This window comes from Pelophylax lessonae (genome assembly GCF_965119305.1).
Source record: "Pelophylax lessonae genome assembly, chromosome: 13".
NCBI lineage: Eukaryota > Metazoa > Chordata > Amphibia > Anura > Ranidae > Pelophylax > Pelophylax lessonae.
In genome coordinates this window covers 139,637,281-139,651,083 of record NC_138780.1, presented here as the reverse complement: position 1 = coordinate 139,651,083, position 13,803 = coordinate 139,637,281, and the positions used below count along the sequence as shown (strand labels likewise).

Genomic DNA, 13,803 nt, shown 5'->3' with positions numbered 1-13,803 from the left:
CGATGCCCAGGACAGCCACCCCTCCTGCCCACCCCTTGTCCCATCCCTGCATATGACTTGTGCAGAACGATTTGTATGAGTTCCTGGTGGCTCTTAGGACATAAGATGGCATGTGAGGAGTTCCCCAGCAGATGAGAATGGTTCTAGAGGCCCCCTAGCATGGGCACTGACCAAATAACCCACTACTAGGGGTAAAACTCAGAGGTAATTCTGCCATAATGTAGAAGTGTGCTGCATATATTTACACTTTATGGCAAGAGCTGCCTATCCTTGACCATGCTACAATTCTTCATTAACACTTTTCCCATCGTGTTTTTGTTCACCTAGGATTGCCAGTTTTAATCTCAGCAGTTTGATCAAATCACTGACAGAGCCTGTATTCAGTTTGGGTTATCCTCTCTGAACTTTTTCAGTTTAGTAAGTGTTTCCACAAAGTTCCCACCAGTGTTAATTTCGTCGACTAAAACCGACTAAAACGTTTTCGTCGACTAAATTAACACAATTTTAGTCGACTAAAATACGACTAAAACTAAAACAATTCAGTTGACTAAAATACGACTAAAACTAAAATGGCATTTTAGTCAAAAGACTATAACTAAAACTAAATTGAAATTTGCTGCCAAAATTAACACTGGTGTAGTGCTGTGCTAGTGCATGCTCAAAGCTTAATACCATAAATAATAACATATTCGATTTTTCACTCCAGGACCAGCAGTAGTATATAATAAATTTGAAAATTGTAGAGAAATGCTTAAATAATGCATTACAAATTACAATTGAACTACACCCATTCGATTATAGATGACTAAAATGAGTTTTAGTCAACTAAAATGTAGGACGTTTTAGTCTACTAAAATGTAAGATGTTTTAGTCGACTAAAATGTACTGGAGTTTTAGTCGACTAAATACGACTAAAACTAAAACACTTGCAGAAGACTAAAATGGGACTAAAACTAAAATGCCATTTTAGTCCTAAGACTAAGACTAAAACTAAATTGAAATTTGCTGCCAAAATTAACACTGGTTCCCACTACCAAACCAAATGCGGTATTTAGTTGGCTCCAGTTATTTACAGCCACAGCCTGACCTGCAATATAGTTGTAAATTAGTTATTGAAACATTTTATGTTACTGTTTTATATTTCTGGAGGAACATTTATGCAAACGGTTCATATGTATCACTGAGATGTACATGTTTGAGCTTCTGAGTGAGCGCTTTAGCAAACTCAACGTTACCTAGTTAGGGCTTAGATCTACTTTGGTCCAGTGTTTTTCCTGACTGTCAGTCCCATATCACATAGACAAACATTTTAAAGCGGTAGTATACTCATTTCTGGTACTTTTGCGTATGACATCTCTAACTTTGTCCTTTGCCACTCACTTTTGCCGTTCTCTTGATATTTCTGTCGTTCTTGCGAATGACGTCACCCACGCATGCTCTGTGTACCCTGATTTTCCGGCAAGCTAATGCTGGGTCTATGCCGGGGCTGCGTCATTTCCTGTGCTGGACGTCAGCCCCGTGCTCACGCGAGACTCCGACCGTCCCCATTCATTAAATCCTCCACTACCCCATGTGACTTGCTACGTCACAGGGGAGTGCTAGTGGAGAGAGCCGAAGACGCGAGGAGAAACTGCAGAGCTACAGTGAAGAGGCTTGGTTTCGGCGGCTAGTGCGCATGCGCAGGATTTCCGAACACTACACACAATGAGGGCGGAAATACTGCACAGATCAGGAGACGGAAACCACAGCAAGGATGGCGACGCTAAACAGGAGAAAAACCCCACCAGAACGGAACAAATTACAGATATAAGGAACATTTTAATTATATTATTTACATGTTATTTGATTTATAATGACATGTTACAGGCTTAGAATTGAGTTGGAGGGACTAAGGGTTGAATCTACTACCGCTTTAAATAGTAGAACATTCAGACAGAAGATGAAAGCCATGAAATACAGGAAACAGCCTGGTAAATTCATCTTACTTGGAGTCGTCGGGGAGGATGTTTCTTTATTATACTAGTTGTGTCACCATTTTCCAGTGGAACATCAAAAGAAATCGGCCCGGGTACTTTAGGCAAAGAAAGAAAACAATGTTCAGACCATTATTGCTTAAAAGTAATAGAGATTAATCAGCATACCATTTAACATATCTGACTGCTGGCCAATTTGCTGTCATATATACAATGCCCTATATACACAAAAGTATTCAAACCTCTGAAATTTTCCACATTTTGTCATGTTACAATCAAAAACGTAAATGTATTTTATATGGATTTTATGTGAAAGACCAACACAAAGTGGCACATCATTGTGAAGTGGAAGGAAAATGATAAATGGTTTTCAAAACTTTTTACAAATAAATATCTGAAAAGCGTGTATTTAGCCCCCTAAAGTCAATACTTTGTAGAACCACCTTTCGCTGCAATTACAGTTGCAAGTCTTTTTGGGGATATCTCTTCCAGCTTTGCACATCTAGAAAGTTACTGTAAATTTTTACCCATTCTTCTTTACAAAATAGCTAAAGCTCTGTCAGATTGGATGGAGAGCGTCTGTGAACAGCAATTTTTTAGTCTTGCCACAGATTCTCAATTGGACTTAGGTCTGGACTTTGACTGGGCCATTCTAACACATGAATATGCTTTGATCTAAACCAGGCATGTCCAACCTGGACATGCCTGGTTTAGATCAAAGCATATATGCGGCCCGAGAAAATTTCTCTACACTCAATGTGGCCCAGAGAAGCCAAAAGGTTGGACACCCATGATCTAAACCATTCCATTGTAGCTCTGGCTGTATGTTTAGTGTTGTCCTTCTGGAAGGTGAACCTCCACCCCAGTCTCAAGTCTTTTGCAGACTCTAACAGGTTTTCTTCCAAGAATGCCCTGTATTTGGCTCCATCCATCTTCCCATCAACTCTGACCAGCTTCCCTGTCCCTGCTGAAGAAAAGCATGGTGTGTTCAGGATGATTTGCAGTGTTAGTTTTTCGACGCACATAGCGTTTTGCTTCTAAGCCAAAAGTTAAATTTTAGTCTCATCTGACCAGAGCACCTTCTTCCACACGTTTGCTGTGTCCCCCACATGGCTTCTCACGAACTGCCACGAACTTCACATGGCTTTCTTTCAACAATTAAAATGTAGGCTACTTACTGAGTGCTAATTAATAAATAATACATATTTTTGGTTGAAACCCAGAAAATAAAAAAAAAACAATATTCAATATTAAAGGTGCAATCATGCCTTTTCAAGTGCAATCAAATATTTTTGTGTATACTGTACCTTGGAATGGGATATAGTATGACACTATTATCCTTTATAAACAGAATCAGAATTATTTTGCTCTTTTCAACAGCTGATCATGAATGTTATAGTAATTTCCAAAGTGCAATTGTGCAATTCCCAGTGAAATCAATAAAAAAATGTGCAAATGATGCAAAAAGTGTAGATCCCAAAATGCATGTAAAAGTGCTACAGAATTTTTTATTGATTGCACTGGGAATTGCACAATTGCACTTTGGAAATTACTATAACATTCATGATCAGCTGTTGAAAAGAGCAAAATAATTCTGATGTACACTTTGATGCATTTGGGCACTATTTGCACATTTATTTGATTGCACTTGGAATTGCATAATTGCACTTTAAAAAAATTATTTTAATATTCATGGTTAATTACCTATTATAGTAGTGTTTATAAAGGATAATATTGTCATACTATATCCCATTCCAAGATACAGTATACATAAAAATATTTGCACTTGAAAAGGCACCATTGCACCTTTAATATTGAATATTGATTTTTTATTTTCTGGGTTTCAACCAAAAATATGTGTTATTTATTAATTAGCAATCAGTAAGGGTAAAAGCGCCTCACTACATTTTAATCCCGAATTTAAGCATACACTTAAATTGACGGCAAAATTACACGAAGTTTACAATTATAAGGGTAGGCGCGGCATTTCACTTACACACTTTTATTTCAACAATGGCTTTCTTCTTGCCACTCTTCCATAAAGGCCAGATTTGTGGAGCGCATGACTAATAGTAGTCCTGTGGAAAGATTCTCCCACCTGAGCTGTGGGTCTCTGCAGCTCCTGCAAAATTACCATGCTCTCCTTGCCCAGCCTGTTAGTTTAGGTGGACGGCCATGTCTTGGTAGGTTTGTAGTTGTACCATACTCTTTCCATTTTTGGATGATGGATTGAACAATGTTCCATGAGATGTTCAAAGCTTGGGATATTTTTTTATAACCCAACCCTGCTTTAAACTTCTCCACAACTTTATCCCTGACCTGTCTGGTGTGTTTCCTGGCGTTCATGATGCTGTTTATTCACTAAGGTTCTCTAACAATCTCCTGAGGGCTTCACAGAACAGCTGTATTTATACTGAGATTAAATTACACACAGGTGGACTCTATTAATTACTAGTATTACTAATTATTTGACTTCTGAAAGCAATTGGTTCCCCTAGATTTTAGGTAGGGGTATCAGAGTAAAGGGGGCTGAATACAAATGCACGCCACACTTTTCAGATATTTATTTGCAAAAAAACGTTGAAAACCATTTATCATTTTCCTTCCACTTCACAATTGTATGTGCCACTTTGTGTTGGTCTGTCACATAAAATCCCAATAAAATACATTTATGTGTTAGGCTGTAACATGACAAAATGTGGAAAATTTCAAGGGGTATGAATACTTTTTCAAGACACTATATACAGGGAGTGCAGAATTATTAGGCAAATGAGTATTTTGACCACATCATCCTCTTTATGCATGTTGTCTTACTCCAAGCTGTATAGGCTCGAAAGCCTACTACCAATTAAGCATATTAGGTGATGTGCATCTCTGTAATGAGAAGGGGTGTGGTCAAATGACATCAACACCCTATATCAGGTGTGCATAATTATTAGGCAACTTCCTTTCCCTGGGCAAAATGGGTCAAAAGAAGGACTTGACAGGCTCAGAAAAGTCAAAAATAGTGAGATATCTTGCAGAGGGATGCAGCACTCTTAAAATTGCAAAGCTTCTGAAGCGTGATAATCGAACAATCAAACATTTCATTCAAAATAGTCAACAGGGTCGCAAGAAGCGTGTGGAAAAACCAAGGCGCAAAATAACAGCCCATGAAGTGAGAAAAGTCAAGATGCCACTTGCCACCAGTTTGGCCATATTTCAGAGCTGCAACATCACTGGAGTGCCCAAAAGCACAAGGTGTGCAATACTCAGAGACATGGCCAAGGTAAGAAAGGCTGAAAGACGACCACCACTGAACAAGACACACAAGCTGAAACGTCAAGACTGGGCCAAGAAATATCTCAAGACTGATTTTTCAAAGGTTTTATGGACTGATGAAATGAGAGTGAGTCTTGATGGGCCAGATGGATGGGCCGTGGCTGGATTGGTAAAGGGCAGAGAGCTCCAGTCCGACTCAGACGCCAGCAAGGTGGAGGTGGAGTACTGGTTTGGGCTGGTATCATCAAAGATGAGCTTGTGGGGCCTTTTCGGGTTGAGGATGGAGTCAAGCTCAACTCCCAGTCCTACTGCCAGTTTTTGGAAGACACCTTCTTCAAGCAGTGGCACAGGAAGAAGTCTGCATCCTTCAAGAAAAACATGATTTTCATGCAGGACAATGCTCCATCACACGCGTCCAAGTACTCCACAGCGTGGCTGGCAAGAAAGGATATAAAAGAAGAAAAGCTAATGACATGGCCTCCTTGTTCACCTGATCTGAACCCCATTGAGAACCTGTGGTCCATCATCAAATGTGAGATTTACAAGGAGGGAAAACAGTACACCTCTCTGAACAGTGTCTGGGAGGCTGTGGTTGCTGCTGCACGCAATGTTGATGGTGAACAGATCAAAACACTGACAGAATCCATGGATGGCAGGCTTTTGAGTGTCCTTGCAAAGAAAGGTGGCTATATTGGTCACTGATTTGTTTTTGTTTTGTTTTTGAATGTCAGAAATGTATATTTGTGAATGTTGAGATGTTATATTGGTTTCACTGGTAAAAATAAATAATTGAAATGGGTATACTGTATATTTGATTTTTGTTAAGTTGCCTAATAATTATGCACAGTAATAGTCACCTGCACACACAGATATCCCCCTAAAATAGCTAAAACTAAAAACAAACTAAAAACTACTTCCAAAAATAGTCAGCTTTGATATTAATGAGTTTTTTGGGTTCATTGAGAACATGGTTGTTGTTCAATAATAAAATGAATCCTCAGAAATACTCATTTGCCTAATAATTCTGCACTCCCTGTATGTGTGTGTGTATATATATATATATATATATATATATATATATAGTGCTTATTTTTCTCAAAGAATACAGTAGGTGCAGGAACTGCCCCCTTATAAGTAGCTTTGTGCCTCTGCCCTCTACCCACCTCCGAGCACTAACCCTTGGCTCCACCCCCCACCCAGCTCCCAGTATGGCCCTTTTTAGAGAATATAGAGACAAGTATTTTTTTTGTAGTGCTAAGTAATTTGTATGGAATTTGGTAATGATAACAAGAAAAGCAATACAATAGATCCCCTGCAGCCAGCAGCAATAGACCCCCCCCCCTCCCGGCAACAATAGACCCGCAGCAGCAATAACAGATCTTCCATCAGCCAGCATTAATAGCCTCTCCAGCAGCCAGCAACAGTAGACCACTCCCTAAATGGTAGATCTCTTACCCCTAACGCAGGTGTTCAGACTCTATAGCTGGCTTCTGTGTTCTTTACCTATAGCAACCCCCTTTCACATAAGGCAAGCAGGCCTACCAGTACTTGGTTGCCCCAAGGACTTATGCACAATGCTATAGTGCCTGGCTACCACGCTAGGGCAGATGCGAACTGAGCAAAGCAAACAGGTACTTGTGGTTGGCAGACAGGCAGAGTGGTTCAATTACAGTCCAAGTAAAAGGCAAGCAGAGTTCAGAGAATAGTTGGTATCTGATTTAAGGTCACGCACAGGAAAATCCAATCAGCAGAGCAGACAAACCGGTATCTTGGAAAACATGTTACAAACGCAATAACACAAGCATGACACTGTGGGCTTGGCTGGCTTATATCAAGTTTGGTCTGGATGCTAAAACCAGCAGCTGTGATGGAGCAGGAACGCACATGCTCCTGACAAGAGTACAAAAAATCTAAAACCATTTTTAAAATATATTAATTGTAAGAAAGCGAGGTCAGAGCATACTGTATAGGCCCTATAAAAGATGATCAGGGGTAGTTGGTTACAAATGACAAGGAGAAGGCAACTGTACTAATTGCATTCTTCTTCTTCTTCTCCATGTCCTCTGCCCCCTTCTCCTTACAAAGTAAAAGGAGTTGCATAGTAATCAAGACTGGATCATTAGTAAAATATTACATAATGTACCCTTGCAGGTAACATAAACCAAAGTCCAAAAAAAACTTGAAAAATTGAATGCAAATAAATCACCAGGACCAGAGGGCTTACACGAAAGAGTCCTCAAAGAACTTAGCCAGGTAATAGCCAGGCCATTTTTCCTAAATTCTATAGACAGCTTAAGGACTGTATGGTACTAGCTGATCTAGAGTCAAGGCATAACATGGTACCAACATTCAAAAAAGGGCAAAAATATACAGTCAGGTCCATAAATATTGGGACATCGACACAATTGTAATCTTTTTGGCTCTATACACCACCACAATGGATTTGAAATAAAACAAACAGGTGCTTTAACTGCAGATGTTCAGCTTGAATTTGAGGGTATTTACATCCAAATCAGGTGAAAGTTCTAGGAATTACAACAGTTTGTATACGTGCCTCCCACTTTTTAAGGGACCAAAAGTAATGGGACAATTGGCTGCTCAGCTGTTCCATGTCCAGGTGTGTGTTATTCCCTCATTATCCCATTTACAAGGAGTAGATAAAAGGTCCAGAGTTCATTTCAAGTGTGCTATTTGCATTTGGAATCTGTTGCTGTCAACTCTCAATATGAGATCCAAAGAGCTGTCACTATCAGTGAAGCAAGCCATCATTAGGCTGAAAAAAACAAAACAAACCCATCAGAGAGATAGCAAAAACATTAGGTGTGGCCAAATCAACTGTTTGGAATATCCTTAAAAAGAAAGAACGCACTGGTGAGCTCAGCAACACTAGAAGACCCGGAAGACCATGGAAAACAACTGTGGTGGATGGCCGAAGAATTCTTTCCCTGGTGAAGAAAACACCCTTCACAACAGTTAGCCAGATCAAGAACACTCTCCAGGAGGTAGGTGTATGTGTGTCAGAGTCAACGATCAAGAGAAGACTTCACCAGAGTGAATACAGAGGGTTCACCACAAGATGTAGATGTAAACCCACAACATTGGTGAGCCTCAGAAACAGGAAGGCCAGATTTGAGTTTGCAATACAACATCTAAAAAAGCCTTCACAGTTCTGGAACAACATCCTATGGACAGATGAGACCAAGATCAAGTTGTACCAGAGTGATGGGAAGAGAAGAGTATGGAGAAGGAAAGGAACTGCTCATGATCCAAAGCATACCACCTCATCAGTGAAGCTTGGTGGTGGCAATGTCATGGCGTAGGCATGTATGTCTGCCAATAGAACTGGTTCTCTTGTATTTATTGATGATGTGACTGCTGACAAAAGCAGCAGGACGAATTCTGAAGTGTTTCGGGCAATATTATCTGCTCATATTCAGCACATGCTTCGGAACTCATTGGACGGCGCTTCGCAGTGCAGATGGACAATGACCCGAAGCATACTGCAAAAGCATCCAAAGAGTTTTTTAAGGGAAAGAAGTGGAATGTTACGCAATGGCCAAGTCAATCACCTGACCTGAATCCGATTAAGCATGCATTTCACTTGCTGAAGACAAAACTGAAGGGGAAATGCCACAAGAACAAGCAGGAACTGAAGACAGTTGCAGTAGAGGGCTGGCAGAGCATCACCAGGGATGAAACCCAGCGTCTGGTGATGTCTATGCATTCCAGACTTCAGGCTGTAATTGACTGCAAAGGATTTGCAACCAAGTATTAAAAAGTGAAAGTTTGATTTATGATTGTTAATCTGTCCCATTACTTTTGGTCCCTTAAAAAGTGGGAGGCACATATACAAACTGTTGTAATTCCTACACCGTTCACCTGATTTGGATGTAAATACCCTCAAATTAAGTAAATACCATCATTGTGGTGGTGTATAGAGCCAAAAAGATTAGAATTGTGTCGATGTCCCAATATTTATGGACCTGACTGTATACCTTGAAATTACACAAATTGAGATCTGTTGGCTTAGACTGTAGAGTATGTACCTGGATAGAAAACTGGTTACAGGGCCATGACCAAAGGGGGGTGATAAATAGTGTGTACTCAAAATGGTCTGCCGTGATAAGTGGGATACCCCAAGGCTCTGTCCTGGGACCGAATATGTTTAATTTATTCATGAACAGCATAGAAGATGGTATAAATAGCTCAATCTCAGTGTTTGCTGTTGATTCAAAGCTAAGCAGGGCAAAAACTTTGTAGCAGGATATAGAAACCCTAGAAGAAGACCATAATAAAACATTGGGATGGTCAAATGAGGTTTAATGTTGAGAAATTGAAAGTAATGCACTCGGGGGACAGAAACATGAATGCATGTTCTCACTAGGGGGAGAACTATTGGGGGATTACAGAATGGAAAAAGATCTAGGGGTCCTAGTAGATGACAGGCTCACCAATGGCATGCAATGCCACACTGCAGCAAGCAAAGTAAATGGAATATTAGCATTCTTTAAAAAGGGTGGTGAGGGCCCGCACTATAACTGTCTTTCGGCTATAGCACAGGTGGGAAAGAGGGTTGCAAAGAGTCTATTGAAGCCAGGAAAATAAAAGGCACCTCAGGTGTATACAAAACATCACAGGATAGTGGAAAAAAGAAAGGGAGTTCCTCCACCTTCATCTCCGCACATAGAGCCCTTACTCTTACCCTGAATTGTGGACCACCTAAGATATAAGCAGTCAAACAGCACTCAAGTACCACTGGATACCATCAGATTTAGACAAATTCCATTGGGGTTATGGCTAGTACAGAGTCCTCACTCTAAGACAATTGCTCCAAAACTCTGGTCACCAACCCAAACAAATAAAAAGAAGAATAGAACCGCCTGATGGTGTAGTAATAAAGAATAATTAAAGTTCATTAAAACTCCAAAATACTCAAATTGTTCACAATAAAACAAGCATGTCATCAAAAAATGGAAAATATTTAAACCAGCAACATGGCCACACTCCTCTTGTGTGGTGACGTCAGGCATCGTAGACGCAGATCTTAGAGTGAAGACTCCGTACAAACCATAGCCCCTATGGAATTTGCCTAAATCTGATGGTCCCCAGTGGTTACTTGAGCACTGTTTAACACCTTATATCTTAGGTGGTCCACAATTCAGGGTAAGAGGCTGTATGTGCTGAGGTGAACGTAGAGGACCTCCCTTTCTTTTTGTCACTATCCTGTGATGTTTTATTAACACCTGAGGTGCCTTCTCGGTTTCTGGCTTCAATGGACTCTTTATGGACTTCTGTAAAGGACTCTGTTTACTTATTTTAAAAAAGTGCTGCGTTTTATTTTAATACAGTTTAATGTTTGTTGCCTCCAAATTGTGCTAGCCGCTTTTACCACTTGTATGTTTTATATCTAAAGCGGAGGTGAATTTATTCATATTACTCTCCATGAGTGTTAGTGACTTTTTGAATTGTATTTTTTTTTTTTTTTTTTGGTTTCGTAATCCATACTTTCACACAATTTTATTGTGCTTAAAGGGGAAGTATAGCCCATCGGCTGATGTCATTCAGCTTGTCCAGGCTTGGTAAAGATCCCGACTTTACAATCAAGATCAACCCAGAAGTTTGAACCGACAGCTGGCTCAGCTCTCTGCTGAGAGCCTGAGCCAGCCACTCGTGCCCCCTTGCAGCCCAGAGCTCCAGTGAGTCGCAGTCACAGCTCTCTGCTCAGAGCGGAGGGAGAGAACTGAGTGATAAGAGGTGTTTGATCACTTAGTTCCCTGGGTAGAGTCGGTGGGGGACAGCTGCAGCTTTGATCGGTGTTGCAGCAGTCTAAGTGAGTATGTTTCCTTTTTTTTTTTTTTGGATTCCCATACTTCTCTTTTAAGAATATCTGCATAGAGCTTGAATTTTAAGTGAATAATTAGTTGGTCAGTGGAACTATATTTAATTATCTATTTTCATATTGGAGGCACTGCTATACATTGAATTATTAAAGTTCGATATCGCTTAATGAATTATTCATTCAAACATGCTGACAAGTATAAATGTTAATGAACAGGCTCACCTCTGAGGGCTTTCTACACGTTAAAGAGCAACAGACTCTCCTCTGAGAGCTTTAACATGGTGAAGAGAAAACAGGCCCTCTTTTGAGGGCTTTCTACATGGTGAAGAGTAAAGAAGCTCTCCTCTGAGGGCTTTTACATGGTAAAGAGCAAACGGGTCCTTCTCTGAGGGCTTTCTACATGGTGAAGAGCAAACAGGGTCTCCTCTTAGGGCTTTTACATTGTGAAGAGCAAACAGGGCCTGCTCTGAGGGCTTTTATATGGTGAAGAGCAAACAGGGCCTGCTCTGAGGGCTTTTACATTGTGAAAAGCAAACAGGGCCTGCTCTGAGGGATTTTACTTGGTGAAGAGCAAACAGGGTCTGCTCTGAGGGCTTTTACATGGTGAAGAGCAAACAGGACCTGCTCTGGGGGCTTTTACATTGTGAAAAGCAAACAGGGCCTGCTCTGAGGGCTTTTACTTGGTGAAGAGCAAACAGGGCCTGCTCTGATGGCTTTTACTTGGTGAAGAGCAAACAGGGTCTGCTCTGAGGGCTTTTACTTGGTGAAGAGCAAACAGGGTCTGCTCTGAGGGCTTTTACTTGGTGAAGAGCAAACAGGGTCTGCTCTCAGGGCTTTTACTTGGTGAAGAGCAAACAGGGCCTGCTATGAGGGCTTTCTACATGATAAAGAGCAAACAGGCTCTCCTCTGAGGACTTTCTACATGGTAAAGAGGAAACAGACTATCTTCTAAAGGCTTTCTACATGGTGAAGACCAAACAGGCTCTCCTCTGAGCACCATGATGAAGAAGGAAATCCTGTGACTGATCAGACTCTTCCCCTTTCACAGATTCTGTTACAAGCAGTGTAATCAATGAAAGTACTCAATGGAGGAGGAGGAAGGAGGGGAAGTGTCCCCATTGGACCATCTGTACTGCTGTTCTGCCTGATAAACCAATGCTGTTAATTGCTGCAACACTGGAAGTTCATGTACAGGAAGAAAATGGGTCGTCTCTGCAGTCAAAATTTCTCCAGGATACAGTTGACTGTACAAGGTGAGACACACTTCATTACAGATAAATGATCTGACGAAAGCTGTAGGGATTTTTTTTTTTTAGTTCAGCTTTAAGTAGTACCAGTAGTACTGAATGTTTTGGGAAAACTGCATGCATCTCATCTATAGAGGTTCTATATGTCTCATATACATAGATCAATAGTAGGTTGAACCCTTGTGCTATGTACCAGAACTGTTGCATGACTAGACTTAAAATGTATTTTTATTAAATTTGAGGCTGTGCATAAATGGGCAGATATCTTTCTGAGAAGGAGAGCTGGGATGATATCTGCCCACTCCCACTCAAGGCTCCTGGGTGAAAAGATGACTAGTCGCTCTTGTCTTAACCTTAAAACTGGCACATGAATGGCAAGTAAAGTTCAAAATTTGTCAGGGTCTCTTGTAACTATACATCCATAGAGCCAACCATGGTCACCCTAAAAGGTAGGATAAACCTTTGGATATTAATATTTATTGGATCACTGTCAGAAAGATTCCATTAACAGTCATCTGCATGCCCTTCACTTGGGGTCACAACCATGAGTGCTTCTGCAAGCCTGAGCACACACATGCTTCACAGTGTGTGTGTTTGCCTGGCATTGGCAGTAACCGGTTTGCTTGAAGCCTGGCTTGCCTTAATGGTTTTCAGCTGCATTCCGGATTTGTGCTTCATTCCTGACCCTCCTTGACTTGCTCAGGATTCTCCTACTTATGATTAAACCTTTGAACTCTGTTTCAAAAACTCTGGCCCTTTCCTGCTTGCTGTTGCTTGCCTGTTGCTAACTTGAGCCAGTCCTGTGATCATGCACCAATCTCAGATCTCTTACCCTGCTGCCAGGGCCGCCATCAGGGGGGAACAGCCCATACACATGTAGGGGGCCCAGGCATCCTGAGGGGCCCCAAACAGGGTTGGGTTGCAACCTGTCCTCGCAATAACATTCAATTGTAAGCTCCGCCGTTCCCTTGCAGACTGGCACTATGTGGGGGGTCCTGCCCCTCACTAGCCCTCACACACAGCTGTAGGCCCTGCCCTCCTCTGTTCTCCAGCTGTTCACTCTTGAACAGGTGGGGTGGCATTTACTAGAACCATTCACCTTTATTTTCCTGGGATGGAGAAGATGGGACTGGGGGAGGATGAGGACATGGGATGAAGGAGGAAATGGGACTGGAGGAGAAGGAGGACATGCGACTGGAGGAGGATGATGACATAGTAGGTTGGCCTTAGGGAATGTTGGCGGTCGGATCTATGGGAGGGGCCCAGGCCTGTGCAAGGGGCCCCAAAATTTCTGATGGCTGCCCTGCCTGCTGCTCATCTGTTACTAACCCTGGCTTGTTCCTTGAATATGCTGTGTGACCTGCTGCCTACTACCTGACCCTTAATCCATCTACTTGTTCCACAGCTATTGTGTTTCTGTGGACCTTCACTTTCCAGTGGTCCCAGTTATTTTCAACTTCCACTTCCACTGCCCTTGCACTCC

The 13,803-nt window shown here is 41.4% G+C and overlaps 1 protein-coding gene across 2 annotated transcripts in view; it reads right to left on the bottom strand.

Annotated features, from left to right (window-relative positions):
• CCDC198 (coiled-coil domain containing 198) overlaps window positions 1-13,803 on the bottom strand; it is a 33,921-nt gene that overhangs the window by 16,861 nt on the left and 3,257 nt on the right. For both annotated transcript variants that reach the window (XM_082275050.1, XM_082275051.1), the window contains exon 2: window positions 1,986-2,071. In XM_082275050.1, the coding sequence (XP_082131176.1) occupies window positions 1,986-2,071 (86 nt within the window). The remainder of the gene's footprint in view (window positions 1-1,985; window positions 2,072-13,803) is intronic.